The sequence below is a fragment of the Coffea eugenioides genome, chromosome 6, assembly GCF_003713205.1.
Source record: "Coffea eugenioides isolate CCC68of chromosome 6, Ceug_1.0, whole genome shotgun sequence".
Classification (NCBI taxonomy): domain Eukaryota; kingdom Viridiplantae; phylum Streptophyta; class Magnoliopsida; order Gentianales; family Rubiaceae; genus Coffea; species Coffea eugenioides.
In genome coordinates, this window is record NC_040040.1 from 7,716,565 (window position 1) to 7,735,084 (window position 18,520).

Below are 18,520 nucleotides of genomic sequence, written 5' to 3' on the forward strand. Positions count from 1 at the left end.
GAGGATCAAGACTGGTTACTCTTTTTTTTTTTTTTTTTTTTGTCAACACAGGGGTGTCCGGGTCAAGACCCGAAGGCGGCCCGACTAATCCTCTGCGCCTTGAGTACAGCACCACCCCAACTGCACCCAGGCGTTAAGTGAGGTTCGACCCACGACCTGGGAGTGCCGGAAGCAGCCACAGACCGCGTGATCTAGCCCCGGGGGTATCAAGAGTGGTTACTCACTTATTCTCTTGATGTTTCGAATTCGCAACTTATCATTTACAGGTGAGTCGTTTTATCAATTAAATTGCACTTCATTGTCATATCATAAAAACCTATAATCATGATTGAGGAACCTCTTATCTTTTGGATTAGCGTTGCACTCTCTAAATTTCTTTGCACGTGTTTTAATTAACTTAAACAAGTATAAAAAGTATATGCTTTTGACAGTTTTATAGATCTCAATATCCTAAAATACAACCTAAAATAGGATATCATGATCCAGAAATGGAACACCAACTTTTGAAAATCTTGCATATGCGCTGGCTGGCGTCATCCATCAAAAGAATCACGCTGTACTAACAACGGGACGGAAATGATAATTGCAATTTGCAAGTGTCGTCTTCTTCGTTCCATTGGGTCCAGAAGCAGATGGGGTCGATAGTCGGGCCGCGGATTCCACTTTTTGCTATAGTAGGAACAGTTGGGCCGTGCTAATAGTTGGATCCTACTGCGACAGTGGCAGAACTGAAAAGTCCAGTCAATACAACCCTTACATGGACCATGAACTGCCAAGATTGTCACCAGTATATTTATCTCCCCCCACCACCTCCCAAAAAAAAAAAAAAAAAGAGGTAAAAAATTACCGGGTTGAATTAGGTATCAAATGAGAAAAAGAAAAAAAATCTTCAATATGATATTTGTCAAAAATTTCTATGCGTATCCTTGATCCAACAACGATTGAATTAAGGTCAGGAAAGGACATTTTGGAAATGAACCAAGATTAGGTTTAGGGTTTATCTTTTCAAAGTGGAGGAAGGGCGAGATTTAAAAGGTGGGAGGGAGAAGGGAGATTTTTGTACTCAGGACTCATAATTTCCGAGGCCTCTAAGGACCGTATTAAAAAGGATAAAAATATTTTCTTGAGTAGCACTGTATGGGTGCTTTTGTAACCTTGGTGTTTGGGTTATTTTCTTCGGATAAAAATTTGGAAAATGAGACAAAATGATTGGGCTTTTAATTTTGGGTACAATCTGATAAACTTTCCTGTTCGTACAGGGCACAGAGGGACACCCAATCCCCACCCATATGTAAATTGAGACAACCATATCTTTCGTGAACTTACTGCTCTTGTTTCGAATTATTGGTACTCTTTTTTTTTTTTTGTCGAATTATTGGTACTCTCTTCTTCTTTTTTTTTTTTCCCCTAAATCTTTCACAAAAATTGCCGTTTAAGAGGGTCGAATTATTGGTACCTACTAAAATGGGCTCAGACTAGCCGAAGAAGCACCAAACTCTGCTTCTTAGGTGGCTTTCTTGTATTTTCGTGTAAGGCCCAGCACGCAATTGGTCCCCTCCCCTGGCCGGCCTAGTTGGTTTTCAAGTTCCGTGGTCTCGCCTTGGGTTTTCTAAGAAATGCACCGTACTTTAAGATCCTTTCTTGGTCACTTCGGGCTTGGATTCTCTCAAACGTTTTAAGCATTTTACTTCTTGGTCAATTAATTTTGATGAAAAGAGTAAAAAATCAAAATCTTCCCTAGCTATTACTACCATTTTTTCCCCTTTTATTTTTTTTTCTTTCGAGGTTGAGTGTACTAAAATTTAATCGTAGAGAGCCATTTTGACAGGGTTCATTGGAAATCAAGTCTGAATTCCCTTTCAAGTTTGCCCTACCGTTTCTGATGGAGGCTATAGCCCGAAGATGAGTCAATTTGATACAATCTGAGGATAGTAAAGCCCGAATCTCATCAGGAGGATCCGATAATAATTTGAGCTCAAACTCATCGTCTCTATTACCTCTGCATGGGAAACAAAATTTCTCATTAAAATTGAAGAATTCCATTATTGGGCCTTAAGTTTTTCCAAGAAGACAAGTAAACACCTCGGTGGGAAAAATTGGGCTGGGCTCATGCAGGTGAAGAGACCCACTCATTGAGAAGTCCACTGACTCTAATAAGATTCGAAAAGAGAAAGAGAGCGAAAATTGGGTACCCGACGGCCCATTCTTGCTGCTTTGCAGACAACCAACAAATTTGATGCAGACATATATGATATGATATCGCAAAAATTCTCACCCTCACTTTTTTATATTTTGTGTTTATTTATCTGACACAGAGCATCATATTAATTATCATGAAGTGGTTAATAAAATCATCTAAATCATATGCATAGTTGCCTAATAAACCTTCTTAACTATCTGATCCAAATAACGACGGTCCATAATCCATTATTTGAACTTTTTGAGAAGCATCCCTTTTAAGTTTTAACACCAACCATCGAAAAAGTTTGTTCTCGTATATAATATAGAGGCTTTGATAAAAGGAACCTTAATTTCCTAGTTCCTACCGACTCAACTGAAACTAGGCGCCCTTCACAGTGGAATCACTTTTGCCAGCCGAATCTCCCCTTTGGAGGGCCACAAACCAAGACACGTAGAAATCCACCCTTCACATATGCATTTCCAAAGCAAAGCATCCGATGCAATGCCTTGCGCGGATGATCTTCTTGGGACAGTTATCCTATAGTCTATATGTGAGATGCATTGCATTGCGTTGGAATATTATCCAAACTTTTTCACCACTGTACCTACCAAACAAAGCTAATATACATATTCAAGAAACTCGACATCTTGGGTATAGTCTATATAGATAGGAATACGGGAAAAAAAAAAGGATAATAGTAATACTGATAGAATTAGAAAGCTCACCCGCACCCACATATCTTGTTGCAGCAGGAAGGTAGCTTGCTTGTTGCAGCTTTCAAGGTCCACAAAGTACTCCATTTTCTACTGACTTGTGTTAATCAAATTGTTGGAGAACGAACTCATTTATTTATTTATGTTCATGGACACAAGGATTAAGGGCAACACAGTAGAGTATGTCAAGGGGTTTCGATTTCAGGTTGCACGACAAAGCATTTTGTGTTGAATAATCATCAAACCAAACGTGCAGCACATTTTAGCACTGGTACGAGGTACACGCCTTCTGGATGTTCAATGGAGCTAGGCCCTGGGGTTACGTTAGCTTGAAAGAACACTTCTTCATCTGATCACCACATGATGATTCCCATGTTCTTGGAAAAACCTTGATGTTAAGGCTTGAGGGTACATATATATATATATATATATATATAAAGGCCTTGCATATATACGTATAGAAGGCACAGTAAAACTTAAGGACTAGCTTCAATTCATTCACACCTCTCCTTCATAATTAATCTGCACCCTATTCTCTATTGCAAGTTTGGAACTGCAATTGCCGTTCACCTCCGTAAGCCTTGATTGATCTTTATATATATATATATATGTATGTATATTATCTCTTCCAAATCGAAAAATATTTTTATTTCATGCTACAGGGAAGAAAATGTGCTTGGCTAGAGAATTTCTCTCCATGTCAAAACCCAAACCTTCTCATTTTCACTAATAGTGCCTGTCTTTTAATTATTTTCCATGTCATCATCTTTTTGCATCTAAATATTGTAGAAAGTACTCGTAGTATTTCTATGCATTTTATTAAATTATTTTTCTATAGTGTCAAAAGATGAATCCCAAAATAATTCTATGAAATACTGCTGTTTTCATTCGGCCACTATTGGCAAACAATATATCATTTCTTAAATCATTTGGTATTTCCTGTTGATTCTTTTGCTTTATGACTAATACACCTTTGAAGGTAACTTGCCTTTGACCCTTCAGATTTAAATTTTGCTTTGTCTTTTATTCGTTTTCACGTGCAATATATATGTATATTTCTAGTACGAAACCTCTTAGTTGAAAGTAATTTAACGCTTTCTCATTGCCATCTTCTTGGCTATCTCTTTCTATCTTGTATTAGACTGTCTACAAATAGGATCAATATAAGTGGACAGTATATCCGTTTCTACTCATGGGAATCACAAAGCTCGGATGTACATTTTCCCTTTTGTTTTTAACGTGATACATATTTTGGAATTCCAAAAGGGGACAACAAAAGCTAGGCCAAGGGGGCATTACTTATTAGAGCCTGATTGAAATCTAAAATCTGAAATTCTTTGAAAATTTAGAGCCTGATTGAAATCTGAAATCTGATTTAGAAGGCTTGTATTTTTCTGAATTTTTTGTAGAAAAATTACTATAGCGATTTGATATATGTGAGGTAAAAAAATGATTGAAAAAGATGTTTACGAAAAACGTAGCAATTTTTTTTTGGAAATATGCAATCCAAACGCACCCTAGTCTCCACCCTAAAACTTTTCTTACTCTCACCTAATAATATATGCCCCCCTATTGTGGCAAGGTCTTGTAAGGACTCAATGGGGTTAAAAAGTGAATAATTTGCAGGCAAATTGTCTCGAGGAGTGGTTTGGTCTACCAAACAAACGACGACTAATTACATCTTGAACCATACCCTCTGCACAATGAGAAAGTAGTACAGTCCATGGTACACAATAATTAGCTCGAAGCATCACACGTTATATGCGTGAATTTTTATATTTTTAGTTTTTGTGTAACTGATTATTATGTGTGTATTAACTTCCGTATTCTGTCGGATCTTTGCCTTTTCATTTCTGGTTGAGGAAACCACATTTAATGTAAAGTACGTATTGGCTTCTGATAATTGTCAGCATCACAGCAGACACAGGGCATTATTTTATACGGCTCTGTACGCATCAAGATTTAATTTTCAGTTAATACGGTTTCACGCGGTTTGTGGGATCATCAGAAAAAAAAGACTCAAAAGGTTCTCGCCACCGAATGACGCGTAACTTGTTTAATGCTCCAATACTTAAATCCAGAATTTCCTCCATGCCCAAAATTCGCTTCTCCAACCGAGGCCATATCGTCTTCTTTCTGGTCTTCCTTCTTTCTCATTTTTCTTCTTCTTCCGCCCGTCTTCTCTGTCATACTAGTTCAACAATACAGTAGTATTTTCTTCTGTTGCATCCAAATTGAAGAAGAAACAGAAGAAGAAGAAGATGTGGACTGCTATCTTGCTATTAGTGCTTCTTTTCGTTGCTGGTTTGATCAGTACAAACTTCAATAGAAAGATGTTTCTTGCATGGTTTCAATCTTATTGTGCCAAAATCAGAAACCCTTCTTCGCATGCAGCAAACAGCTTTGACTTTTTGGAGACAAAGTCTGGCAAGAAAGTGGATAAAAGAAGTGGTGCTGATAACAAGAAGGTTCAGCTAAGAAGTATTTTTGCTACTTTTGACAAGAACAATGATGGATACATCACAGAGCAAGAGCTAAAAGATTCACTTAACAATATTGGGATGGGCATGACTGAGAGTGATATTGCAGATATGGTTAGAAAGGTTGATTCGAATGGGGATGGATTGATTGATCTCGAAGAGTTCTGTGAGTCTTTTGATTCGTTGATCGGTAGAGGAGAAATGAACGAGGAAGAGCAGGAGAGAGACGCCAATGATGATGAGGATGAGGAGGTGAGTAGGGAGGATGATTTGAAGGAGGCTTTTGCTGTTTTTGATGGAAATAAAGATGGGTTGATAACGGTGGAAGAACTGGGGCTGGTCTTGTCCTCCTTGGGGTTTAAAGAGGGGAAGAAGTTGGAAGATTGTATAGAGATGATTAGAAAAGTAGACGTGGATGGAGATGGCATGGTTAATTTTGACGAGTTCAAGAGGATGATGAAAGCTGGTCATCGGCTTCTTCCAGCTTCCTGAAGAATGAGTCTTTGCTTCTGTTCTTTCTCCTAAATCCATCAAGGTTAGGAAAGAATTTTAACTTTGTTCAAAATCACTCAACTGCAATACCCCTCCTTTTCTTCTCAAGACTGTACAGGTAATTGAACGTATATCATCCTCCTTACGGTTAGGTTTTAGCACTAGCACTTAGGCTTCTAGCAATACCTACTGCCGAGTTTGCTGTTTGAAACATAGGTGAAGAATCAAGTTTAGCAAACACATGGCAGTTGGATGGATCACCATTGAAGTCTCTGCTTCTCCTCTCTATCCAGATTCGAAAGTTTTTCCTTTCTGCTGAAACACTGTCTGTCTGTCTAAGTCATGGTTTTAATTAACATCTGATATCTGTAAATTCTTTGTTTCTTTGGCTGATGTTGGCGGTTTACTACCATTACAAATAAGCTAAAATCGTGAGTACAAACAACAAAGATGTCGGTTTTTCCAGAACTCCGTAGACCAAAACTATCTGAATTAATCCACAACGAGCGTCGGTTATAGCATAAATGGTCAAATCTTACCGTTTACAACCTACTCCAATTACGTGTCAAACGATTTCTCCCACCTCCGCCTCTGAATTATAATAGCATGCCACCCCCATATCCACATCTGTTCTCTCGAACTTGAACTGCATCAAGTTGGAAGTTAACCAAGAACGCTTCAATATTTGGCTCCAAATTATTTGATTCTATCATAAATATACAATTTTCAACCTACTTTTTTATTCTTTCAATCACTATTTTATCTCACGTACATTATTACATTATGAAAAGTATTACAGTAATTATTTCAAATAATCTCCTATCCAAACACACAGTCTGTTATCTGGTTTAATTTAACGCAACCGTCATTCTTGCTGACTTGTTGCAGCGCCGGCGCCTGGGGGGCTCTATTTGTATTTCTACGGTCGGAGTTGTAGCATGCTCGCGCTGATGGCCTGAAGAACTGAGGAGCTGGGTGAGGATTGGGAGCCAGGATGGGCTTTTAGCAGTGCACCGCTTTTTCCGCTGCTCTTTCCTATCAGCTACTTAGGAAGTAACTAGGACGCAAAGCATCTTTAGTTCCAACAACAGATATTGGAGATAGAATATGTTCTCATCGAGAACCACCCCGAATCCATATTGTTCAAAAAGTGGTTGAATTCATACGCTGTTCAGGAATAAAATCAGTTACCATGAGAAGAAGCCAAGAATCTAACAACCAATGGTGGAATTGCAAGGCTGTTAGCCAGTACAACTGACCCCCGTGCGATCCTCAACAGGATTCCAGTTCCAACAACCAATGAACTCAAGCAACGGTCCCAAAAAAAAAAAAAAGAAGAAAAATAAATAAATATGATTGAAATTCAGAAAAGCAGTAGAAGAAATAGAGATTGAAGGAGCCAAGCGCACGTGCATCAAATGTTTCCGAGAACAAATAGCAGTTCTCACCAGCTCTCGTCGAATGAGCAGATTATCGGATCACATATTTAGCCTCGGTTTGTTCGAAGAAACTACCAGACGCACACGGACATACCAGCATGACACAAATTCAGATTGTGAGAGATTAAAAAGACGGCCCTTGCAGGAAAATGAAAATAATGTCGAGATCTTATTAAAACAATCTCAGGAAAACGATCTACAACTTCCACAAAGGGAGTACATCTCCTTCCTCTGCTTTTTCTCACAACATAATCAAATAAATGTGACAAAGATCTTTAAAAGACATCAGGGTTAAAGCGTCCTGGAATTGAGTTATTTTGCTGAGCCTGCTTGAGGTGCATTGAAAGAGCATAATTATTGACCTGATGAACATGAAACCATCAGAGAACTTTCAAATGGCCTCAAAATGAAACTAAGCCTCAGTACGCTAGAAACGCAACAGCAGAAAACAATTCAAAGATACAACCAAGAAACTATGCAGTCAAAATTGCATAAGAACACAGGTAAAAGCTTATTTCAAGGAAACCATGTGGGACTCAAGTTCAAGGAAATTTTGGGTTAAAAGATTTCCTGCAGAAAAAGTTTTGAACATAAACAATCTAATTTTCCCTCTAAAAGTAACTGCATGCGTTTCTCATTTTATTCTTAATTTTGGGGATTCTAAAGGAAATTTTGCTCCGGATACTTTAAGTAATAACTTTTTAAAACCAATACAAAAAGTTGGGCAATCTCCATGTCGAGGATTATTTACTGTTCCAAAGTAAAGTGATGAACCAACACATAACCAGCTTCATCGTAGCCAACATTTGAAGTGGCGCAACTATTCTATAGAATCATCATCACATTTAAGATGTAATAGATGTGGCTTGCAGTCTGGAAACATTTGTGCTCACAAAGAAAGTTTCTTTTACCACTTTTTTCTGACTAATGTCAGAGAGATGGCACGGCCCTCATTTCCATGAGCAATAGACTGGATAACACCAGGTAAGGTAAAGTGCTTTCTGCTAGCCGAGTTTGTAGAGCAAAAGAAAGTTTATCATTGCAATATGTGGTACTGTAGCTCTATGCTTATTTCGGATAAGCGAGGGAAAAACCACCCGGCAACTGAAGGAGCAGTGTCTACTGTCCTACAAGGGGAAGAGGAAAGGAGGGGTACTCTTTTTTTTTTTTTCCTTCTAATTAAGTTAATTATTTAAAAATAAAAAAAAAAAGGGAAAAGTTAACAGCTTGTCTCTAACAAACATGTGGAGGAAAAACTCTCTAGTAAACAGATGGTGATATGTAGTCTTTCAAAATATTGGGTTGCTCCTGCTTCATGCCAAACAAATTAGAGATACTTTCACTTTTTAAACAACAAAGCAATCCGCACACGATAAAGGCTTCATGCAGTTAAACACAGAATTGGACGATATACACAAAATTATTGAATTTTGCAATTACCTCTAGTGTTCTGAGCTGCTCCTGGTACTGAGCCACCAGCTGCTTTAAGTGATGCAACTCCTGACTCCTGTCATCAAACTCCTTCTGTCGCTCATGTTGAATAGAAACTGCTCTCTTCAAAACGTTGTTTTCCTGCATCAGTGCCTGAAGCTGTTGCTTAAGCATAACATTCTCCTACAGCATCACATAAGCAAAAGAACAGGTCTGAGAACCAGATATAATTTACTTGTACAGATCTGTGGGCCAACAAAATCAATTAAAAGAAATGAAGCAAAAAACAAAAAGGCCACAGCCTAAAATGTCTACTTGCAAGAACAAAAAAACTGAGACCAAAGAATGCACAGAACAAGAAAGTGACAATCCAACAGTAAGCATAAGTAGATAAAACACCTGCTGAAAGCTCTGGGCTGCCTCTACAGTTGCATGTACACGAATGGACTTCTCCAAAACTTCGAGAGTCCTTGATGCACGAGCTTTAGCATCATCTATGTTTGAAGCACTCATCATTTCTCTAACAAAGTGCTCAACCCATTCTGCTTTGTCAATGGAGTGCTTTTCTGAGGCTGATGCATCCTGCACAGAGGCAGCCTCCCCGTTGCTTATTGCACAACCTGCAAAAGAAGATGCATGATAAATATCCCTTCTAGGCCAAAACTTGGGTAGACCTGGTCTACAAAGGCCTAGTGGCCCAGATTGTGCCACACCACTTGGTGAGATGGTGTGGCACAATCTGGGCCATTGGGTCTTTAAAGACCGGGTCTACTAAGTGTGAGCCTTCCTTCTATGATTGAGCAAGGAAGATTCTTGTGTTTGTCTTTGACTGTTTAGTACAAATATAGGTAAAAAAATTAGCTGGACACAAACAAGTACTTACAAGATTTACATTCTTTGGCATCAACGTGATAAATAACAATAAAAAAAGATCCAATAGGGCTTTTTTCCCCCTCCGTTAAGGGGTGGGGGGGGGGGCCTTTGGGAGAAACAAAATGGATTTTAGGTAAATTGTTATGAAAAATACCAAGTATCAAGACCTACATTTATCTGGGAGTTGGACATGGACCTCCTTTGCATCATTGCTTGCAGCAGATTCCAAATTCTCCATAGAAGTCAACCGAAGCTCATTTAGGCTCCTAATAGCAGAGTCCAAATCATTACTACATTCTTCAAGTGCTCGCTCAAGTAGCTGTCAATTAAAAGCATTAACAAGAAGTTGTTAGTTGCTAATGACCAAGCTCTTACTCTTCTGGCAATGGAATAAAATTTAAACAACCAGGCACACAACAGGTATCAGCAACAACTGAAACAGCAAGCGCTAGAAGTTTATGAACACTAGCATATCAATTATTAGAAGTTGGGTCATCAGAATGCTAACAGATTCTAAATTTCAGTACAGAACAAACTTGCAGATAATTGGGTTGGCCATGTTCGTAATTTGTCAGACTAAATTCAAATAAGGTCTTGCTAATGCTTCTTGTTAAAGATTGGCTTACAACATAGATACATGGCACTTGTAAAATATATAATGTGTATCATTTCAATGCACTGAACTTCATGTCATTTCTATAACAATTGGTTGCAACACCCTAAAATCTTATATTCTGCTGGCAAAGTGTAAGAGTTAATGCGAGCAGATGTCAAACAAGAAAACCAAAAAGAAAAAAGACAGTGCAAGTGCAGTAAGGAAACTAAAACCAAATTATACTACAAACCCCAAAAGAATGAAACGTGGTCATCAAACAATAAATTGAGACCATTCTGAAACCTAAACATCAAAAAGCTATCCATTACCTCAAACAATCCATTGGCACTCAAATATATCTTTAAAGTACATGAACTAAAAGAAAAAATCCACTTTGAAGGTAACATTCAATGAGAATTCTAATAAATTGTTGCAAAACCCACATTATATATGCAAAAATCATAAGATTTCTCACCATATCCAGTTCCTAAAGTAGTGTGACTGCTTTAAGCTTCAATAACTTCATTTAAGAGAATGCTTCATTTGTCAAAAGATTTAGTTGGTTCAATTAAACTTAAATACCATCATAAGAACTTTAAATGGTAATAACTTCTTAATTAGGAATTGTTCAAGTAACAGTGAATAACATGTAAAAACTTCATCCTTGAGCACAAAGTGTGACTCTTATTTAGTGGGTCTGCGCCTATATCGTAAGTTATTGATCTGAGTTGGTTATGCCATTTAAACATTCTCTAGGGACATATCGAAACAAAAGTGTGAGATGTGCATTCGTTAGGCCAACAATCTCTTCCAAGAAAGATTGGAACTTGTTAGGTTTTAGAATTACCATATGTTACTTATTTTGCTTAAGAAATTAAAAAATCCCACAAGTAGTTTCCTTCGACCGTTCAACTTGGACAACTTTTTGCTATAGCAAAAGAAAAAAATGCATTACTTTGACACAGTAGTTGCACGGTAGAAAAGGATGTCCTCTAGCAACAAACATAATATTTCCATCTTCAATTTATTAGAAGTACTCTTAACATGCACAAGAAGTCACCACTATAATCACTTCAATTACCACTATTGGTCCTAGATCTAACTTAAAAACTTGAGGCAACATGAGAGCTTGTTAAAACCTTAAAGGACACGTTGGTCAATGGTCGTCCAAATATTTGGGACCAGTCTACTCTTACTTCCCAGCTGCTTCGCTATCCGGAATTCACAAACTTCCACCACTCAGTAGAATGGCATGGGCATGGTATAATATGGATTTTTAGCAATTTATGTATTGTTTGTAATCCAATAACTTACAAGGGATGTGATAAACAAAAGCATGCGATTTTAAAACTCCACTACTAAAAAAACAAATCACAGCCAGCTAGAATCTCAGACAAAAATGTTTCCATCCTTGGTCCTCCAATTCCATTGAGTGAAGGCCCCAGCCTAATCTGCATCCCCCACTACCCTTCCACACCTCTTATCATAGCTTCCCAACGCAGTGGGCTTAGAAAGTGCAATCCTTTACAAGACACATTTCCCGGCACAGGGTCTCCTTAAAAAGCAAGTTGAACATACCAGCCTCACAAACTTCCAAACAGAAGTATCTTTCAGCATCATCTCCGCATATCAAGTGCATTAGATGAATCTAAAAGCCTCTGTCTGAAGCATTTAAGCTAGTTCCCTATCAACAAAAATACTAATGAAAAAATCTCTATTTTGTTCAACGATGTATTCACCTCATATTTGTAGCTCCCAATCATGACTGGCAATACCTTCTAACTAAACTCACATCACTAATTAACACCTATATAAATCTGATTATCATGAGACGAACGAACTAAGTTAGGAATCACAGCAATGATGAGAGCTAGTACTCGTTAGCTAAGCCAAATTACATATTAAAATAAAGGTTATTTTAAGTTAAAGCATTTGGAAATTACAGACAAAAAAAGCAGGAAAAAATGGAAATTAACCTGTTTGTCCATATCGGGAAAGAGGCCAATAAGATGATCAAGGGCCGAAGAATTAAACGAAACACCTGTAAATAAATTAGCAGAAAAATAGGAAGAGGAGGCTCCTCCGGCGACGGTGGACCGAGGCGGAGAAAATCTAACAGGCGAAGAAGATGAGCAGCGAATTCTCTTGGAAACGGGCGGCGGCGATGTCGAAGAAGGTGACGATTGCAAATCCTCAAAGAAATTCGATCTCTTGCCGCACAATATTGCAGACATGTTGTGCCGCCTCAATCTCTCAACTCTACTCCTACTCCTCTGCTCTCACCTCTCCTAACCTATGCCTCTTCCTCCTCCCCCTCTTCTCTCATGCAGCAGATTCTTACAGATCCACCACCACCAACACCAATTTTTCCCTAAAAATTTCACAGCTTTTTAGTACTGATACTTTTTTTTTCCTTTTTTAATTTTTACCACATAATCTCTGTATTCCTATTTTTTCCTTACTATCAGGAATCAAAGAACAAATTAAATTCATAAATTACAGATACTTAGAAATGATTTGGCGTCAAGTAGGTGAGAGATTAGGCATGCAGTGATTCATGGATTCTGACTCGGAACCTATCAAACTTTGTGACATCGAGTTTATATACGAGACGCGGGTGATTAAAGTGACATGCTGTTTGGGTAGTGACGGCAGTTTTTGACTAAGAAAGTGCCACGGAGGTGCTAACTATGGTTGTTTTGTTAAACACGTTTGATGTCTATTGGTTGGTTACGGAAGCCTGCGTGAGGATAACGGTGGGATTTCCTGGCTTAGTTTTTGGCGTTACGTTTTTGGTTGTTGAAATCGTCGAAGTTTTTTTAAGAAACAGATCCTCGAGTTCAATGGCTGCCGAATAAAGAAGAAATGTGGCGGAATTTATATGGTTTTATTTAGATCCCATGGGTTCTCCGATATTTTAGTAGAAATCATATATTATATAAAAACTCGATCTGATTCGATGTTGAATCAATCAACCCCGCGAACTGAATTGCTAATTAAACCAGTTAAGCAAAAGACTCGTTTATTAGTCAACGATACGACGATTTAATCGATGAATTGAAAAAAAACTATCAATCAAATCGCCGACTGAATCACTAACTTAAACATTTTACTTTTTTATAATTTAAAATCTATTATTATATTATGTAATATAACTATTATACAACTCGCGATTGCACCAATAGCCCATAATCCGATCACCTCTCCGGATTGAACTTTGGGCCGAGTTTAATAACTATAGTAAAAATTAATGTTTTCTATTTTTAATGATTTTTCTAAAAAATCTAACATTATCGTATTTAGTTAATTTAATTTGCATTTGTGATATTTTAACGGTTATTTTTATCAAGTCAAGTGGACTCTCAAAAGAGGGGAAAAAAGAATAAAAGGGTCACCCTTCTAAACCCACTAAAATCGTGGACAATATTTACTCTACCAAAATCGTAGACTCTCATTTGCACTTTTATTTACTCTACGAAAATCGTTTGGGGAAAATCGGAAAGGATGTTTAAATTTAATACTACTCAGAACTATCAAACCGTGGACAATATGCATCTAAATCAAATTACAAGTTCTCAACCTAAAGATATTTCTTAGCTGCCCATCAAATCTATGGAATCTTTGAACAAATTTTATACGACCACCCTTCAGTTTGGGCAACGACGGCTCGAGTCACCAGGCAAGCATTAGCGTGGTAAAATGGCAAGGTTGAAGGCAAGTGACGGTTGTTACTAACAACTGTTTCGAAGCGATTGTCAATCTAAAATATGTCAATTAAGATGCCAGTTCAAAATGTAAAATTCAAAACGTTGCAGGATACTAGTACAATTAACATGCACGAGTTAAGAGTAATCTGCCTCCCAAGTTAGAAAGAAGGAGAGACAACTATTATACCTGTAAATACTAAAAGCACTGATGGAGTACTTCCGACAAACCACGTTGAAGCATAATTATAAGGAAGCCAACCCTTGTCCAGACTCATTGACAAAGTACAACGAGCAAGATGTTCTTCTTATCCGCCTCTTCCCACCATCCCCCCTCATTTCTTTAGTAGGGGCTTAGCTTTAACTTGGATGGGTGTACTCAATAACCCTTAATTGCTTCGGTTGTGTTTGAATTGCATTTTCCGTGATTTTTCATGAAAAAATTACTGTAGCAATTTGATATATGTAAGGGAAAAAGATAATAGGGAAATGTGATCACGGAAAACGACGTAATTTTTCGACGGAAACCGGCAATCCAAACAAGGCCTTGTTGTTTGTTGTTGACTTAATTCCTCTATTCATTCAAGAAAAAAAAGGAACAGGCCTACATAAACAATAACTAAATATAACATCACAATTATTAGAAAATTGTATAAAAAAATTCGTCGTAAATTCGACTATTATGGCTCATGCAGTGTTAAACCGTTCAAGAGTGATTATCAAATGCATGATACTTCTGCACATCAAATGCATATTCCCAGAATTAGATCAGTTGTAATGCTCATCTGTTCAAAGTATACATGTGCAAATTCGACTATTTGGCTTGCAACATTTAATTTGTTCTTTCTTTCTTGAGCCTCCCAATATTTTGGAAGATAAAATGAAACATACGTCTAATATAATACACAAAAAAGATAAGGAGAAACATGTAAACCTTATCCATGCTGGTGACTGTACTTGAGAAGTCATAACGTATGATGGACTTGGTAATTTTTCCGATGGAAATAGACAATAAATATGTTTTAGGCTTTTAGCGTAACAAAAAAGTTTAAGCTTGAAAGAAATTTTATGCTATTAGCTGAACGAGAAGTAAGGTCATTCAATTGAATGCAAGACTATCACAACATTCTTTACAAAATTTGCAGGATTTCTGGAGTGTTATCCAATTATACACGCGGTTCCGAGACTTTTTACCTCCAAGAGTTAATCCTGTTTGCCATGAAATGACCATCAACTTTAAGTTGGGTACACCATGCAGCTGGAATGCTGGATGCATCCTCCTCTCTCTCTCTCTCTCTCTCTCTCTCTCTTTTCAAAACAAAAAATCCCCAGGCAGTACATTGTCCGGCATGGGGTGGGGCCTAGAACTGGTCCTACGACTTAGTGGGGGCAAATATTCATCACTCGTCACCTTTCCAGCAAGGCACGGTCAAGTTACTAATTGCAAGAGCAGTCGGCAACGTGATAAACCAAGAAAGAGAAAGGAGGTTTAAAAAGAATGGGATAATATCAAACAGCTCCACTGAAGTTTCTCTTAATAGCACTTAGCCCCCTAACTTTTTACAAATATCACTTACTTCCCCTATTAATTACAAAATAACCCTCACTTCTTACATAACACAGATAAAATAAATAGAGCTCAAATAATTAAAGGAAAAGGAACACAAGTCATTTCCTTCTCTTTTTCCTTTCTCTAACATTCTATCTTGTCTATTTTTTTGGATGACCATGAGATTTGATTTTTTTTTTTTTTGTAAATGATCGTAAAGTAAATTTTGTCTATCTTTTTTATTTGAGTGATTGTCATGGAGTACTGTATGATTTTTTTGGTTATTTTGATTTGATTTTTATAGCAATTTAGTATAATTTAAAGGCTTGACTCATGAGTTGATAAGAAGTTGAAAAAAAAAAGCAAGATTCATAAAAAATTAGTTTTGATTATATAAAGTTGAACTGGTGCTAATATATTTATTTATAAGTATCTTTTTGTTTCAATTTTGTAATTTTACGTGCTATGACTTGATGATGTGGTGGTAGTACATAAGAATTGATTTTTAGATGGTGACTTTTAAGAGTACTTTTGTTTAGCAAATAGAGCAAAAGGATACTTTAGGATTTTTTAAAAATTTTATTATACAAATAGCAAAAGTGCAGGAAGTAAGTGATATTAAGAAAAATTTTGGGGAAGATTTCTGATATTACCCCTAAAAAAATAGTGGGATCTCTCAATTACGGAACTTTTCTTCGTTCCAAGCATCATAAAATTCAAGTTGTTTTATGGTGGTTGATGAAATGACCCCTTACCAGGTTGTTTGTCCGCCTTAGTACAGGTGCGTGCATGTTTGTATCTGCCTTCCTTTTCGAAAGCCCTTTACCTTGAGGAGAAACTGACCAATCGTAAGCTCCCATTCTTCTCCTATTTGGGAGTATGATAATAATATTAAAAAACTCCACATATGCTTAAAGTGTTGGGGAAGAAAGAGCCGAGATGGAGGGATTGATGGGATTGCACTCAAATATGCTCTTGACCATTATTGTTCCGTGGGTTTGACCACACAATTATATATATATATATATATATATATATATATATATTTTGGCTTCTTCAGGTTAGAGAACTTAAATAACCCCAAATTTAAACCTTGTTTGGATTGCTTGTTTCCGTCGAAAAATATTGTCGTTTTTCGTGATCACATTTTCATATCATTTTTTTTCCTCACATATATCAAATTGTTACAGTAATTTTTCCATGAAAAATGACGGAAAATACAATCCAAACACAACCTAAAGTCAGTATTACTTTGTTTGGATTACACATTATTTACATCTTATTCATACATACTGATTTATTTGTATCATCAATACATTTTTCAATTATCCTTTTATCTTACACACATCACATAAAAAAAGTGTTATAATATTTTCTTTGCAAAATTGTCTCAAATAATTTGAAAAGATCTTTGATCAGAGCTGCCCATCTGCACCATATGCTGGCAATCGCTAGAAGAAACATTTCTCTTAACACAATTCTTTGAGGTACATCGTAGATAACATACAGAAAAGTCAGGATTAGCTGAGACAAATTCCAAATTGTGTGCAAATAATGTGAGATATCAATACCAAGGCCTCATGATTTAGCAACAACCCCAAAAGCTGAGAGTAAAAAGTTGGGCGATGAAAAAACATGAGATCTTTTTTGGTTACATGAGTTGTTTGGATTGCATTTTTTTTAGCTTTTTGTAGAAAAATTACTGTAGCGATTTGATATATGTGAGGTAAAAAAGTGATTGGAAAATGTGTTCACGGAAAACGTAACAATTTTTCTTGTTACAAGAAAAATTGCAATCCAAAAACACCCAATTCACAATCGTTCTTACAAATTGTTCGCTAATGAATAATGATGGTTTAGCTAATAGTGAAATTTGAATCCAAATTCTTATCGATTGAATAAAAAATCATTCTGATCAAACCTTATATATTATTCCATTGGTTTAAAAAACTTTTATACATTTTTCTTTGTTTGGTGGCACCTTTTCACTATTTGGAATTCTTATAATTTTTTTTGTGATCAATAGCAAGCATGTTTCGATTTTTTTAGAGAGGCAATACGTGGGAAGAGAGGAACTTTATAAATAACAAAATTGGGTTCCGGGGAAGAGAGGAGGAGGAAAAAAAAAGAAAGAAAATAACCAAAGATTTTCTTTGCAATAGAATAATTAGCCAAACTATAAGAAGAGGCAATTGATATATGTAACATTCCCTCAGCTGAGCGTAGCTACGCCAATGAAATGCCTTGATTTACACTACAAAACGTCGCAGTTTTCCAATTTGCAATAACTTGTTACTGACGGGTTTTCAGAATTTAATCTCAAAAAGAGAACAAAGGCAATGATAATAATGTTGATGAAAGGAGATAATGATAATGCCGGACAAACATAATGACTTGGACATGTCTCTGTATGAATCAATTCCCTTGCTCTATTGGTCGTTAGTTTCTTTCTACTTTTGATGTCAAGTGCATAACTAGCGGTAGAATAGGAATGCAGGGCCGGATAGATTTTTCTCCCCTCATTTCAACGGAGCAGGTTATCAATATAAAAATTGAACAAAAATACAATAATGATCTATATATTGTTTTATACATATATATATATACATATATACATAAACACATTATTATTTAATTATTTTTTAGTTTACTTCAATTTTTTTACATTATTGTTTAAACATAATGATTGTAAGTTTAGATTTCCTATTAAAAGTAGAGAAATGAATTAAAAAAAGATCAAAGTGATTTTTAACCTTGATTTTACATTGAATATTCAGTTAAGAATTTTAAAAAATAATTTATAATGTTGTTATCAATGTTTTATATATATAAAAAGTATAATTACACAATAGTGAGGGCACCCGTAGGTGTATAGCCAGGGTATATGGATAGAAAAAGCGAGGAACTGGGCCGGGGAGATTTTAGAACATCGGATCGAAGAGGGATCCCACACCCCATTGCCATCAAATGGCAGAATTTTCCCAATTCGATGCTATTATAAATAAAAAAAATTTTAAAAGCACGGGACGGGAGAGGGATCTCCTGCCCTATTGCCATCCCTA

The 18,520-nt window shown here is 36.6% G+C and overlaps 2 protein-coding genes across 2 annotated transcripts; one reads left to right on the forward strand and one right to left on the reverse strand.

Moving 5' to 3' along the window:
* The first annotated feature begins 4,967 nt into the window (after positions 1 to 4,967).
* Positions 4,968 to 7,069, forward strand: LOC113776014 (calmodulin-like protein 3). The gene is made up of 2 exons (XM_027321080.1): positions 4,968 to 5,910; positions 6,756 to 7,069. Exon 1 carries the CDS (start codon positions 5,157 to 5,159, stop codon positions 5,865 to 5,867), a length of 711 nt encoding a protein of 236 aa, XP_027176881.1. The 5' UTR covers positions 4,968 to 5,156; the 3' UTR covers positions 5,868 to 5,910; positions 6,756 to 7,069.
* A 252-nt stretch (positions 7,070 to 7,321) lies between these two features.
* Positions 7,322 to 12,826, reverse strand: LOC113775934. The gene is made up of 5 exons (XM_027320987.1): positions 12,182 to 12,826; positions 9,782 to 9,929; positions 9,137 to 9,357; positions 8,747 to 8,920; positions 7,322 to 7,668 (listed from the first exon to the last, which is right to left on the reverse strand). Exons 1-5 carry the CDS (start codon positions 12,437 to 12,439, stop codon positions 7,582 to 7,584), a joined length of 888 nt encoding a protein of 295 aa, XP_027176788.1. The 5' UTR covers positions 12,440 to 12,826; the 3' UTR covers positions 7,322 to 7,581.
* Positions 12,827 to 18,520: the final 5,694 nt, after the last annotated feature.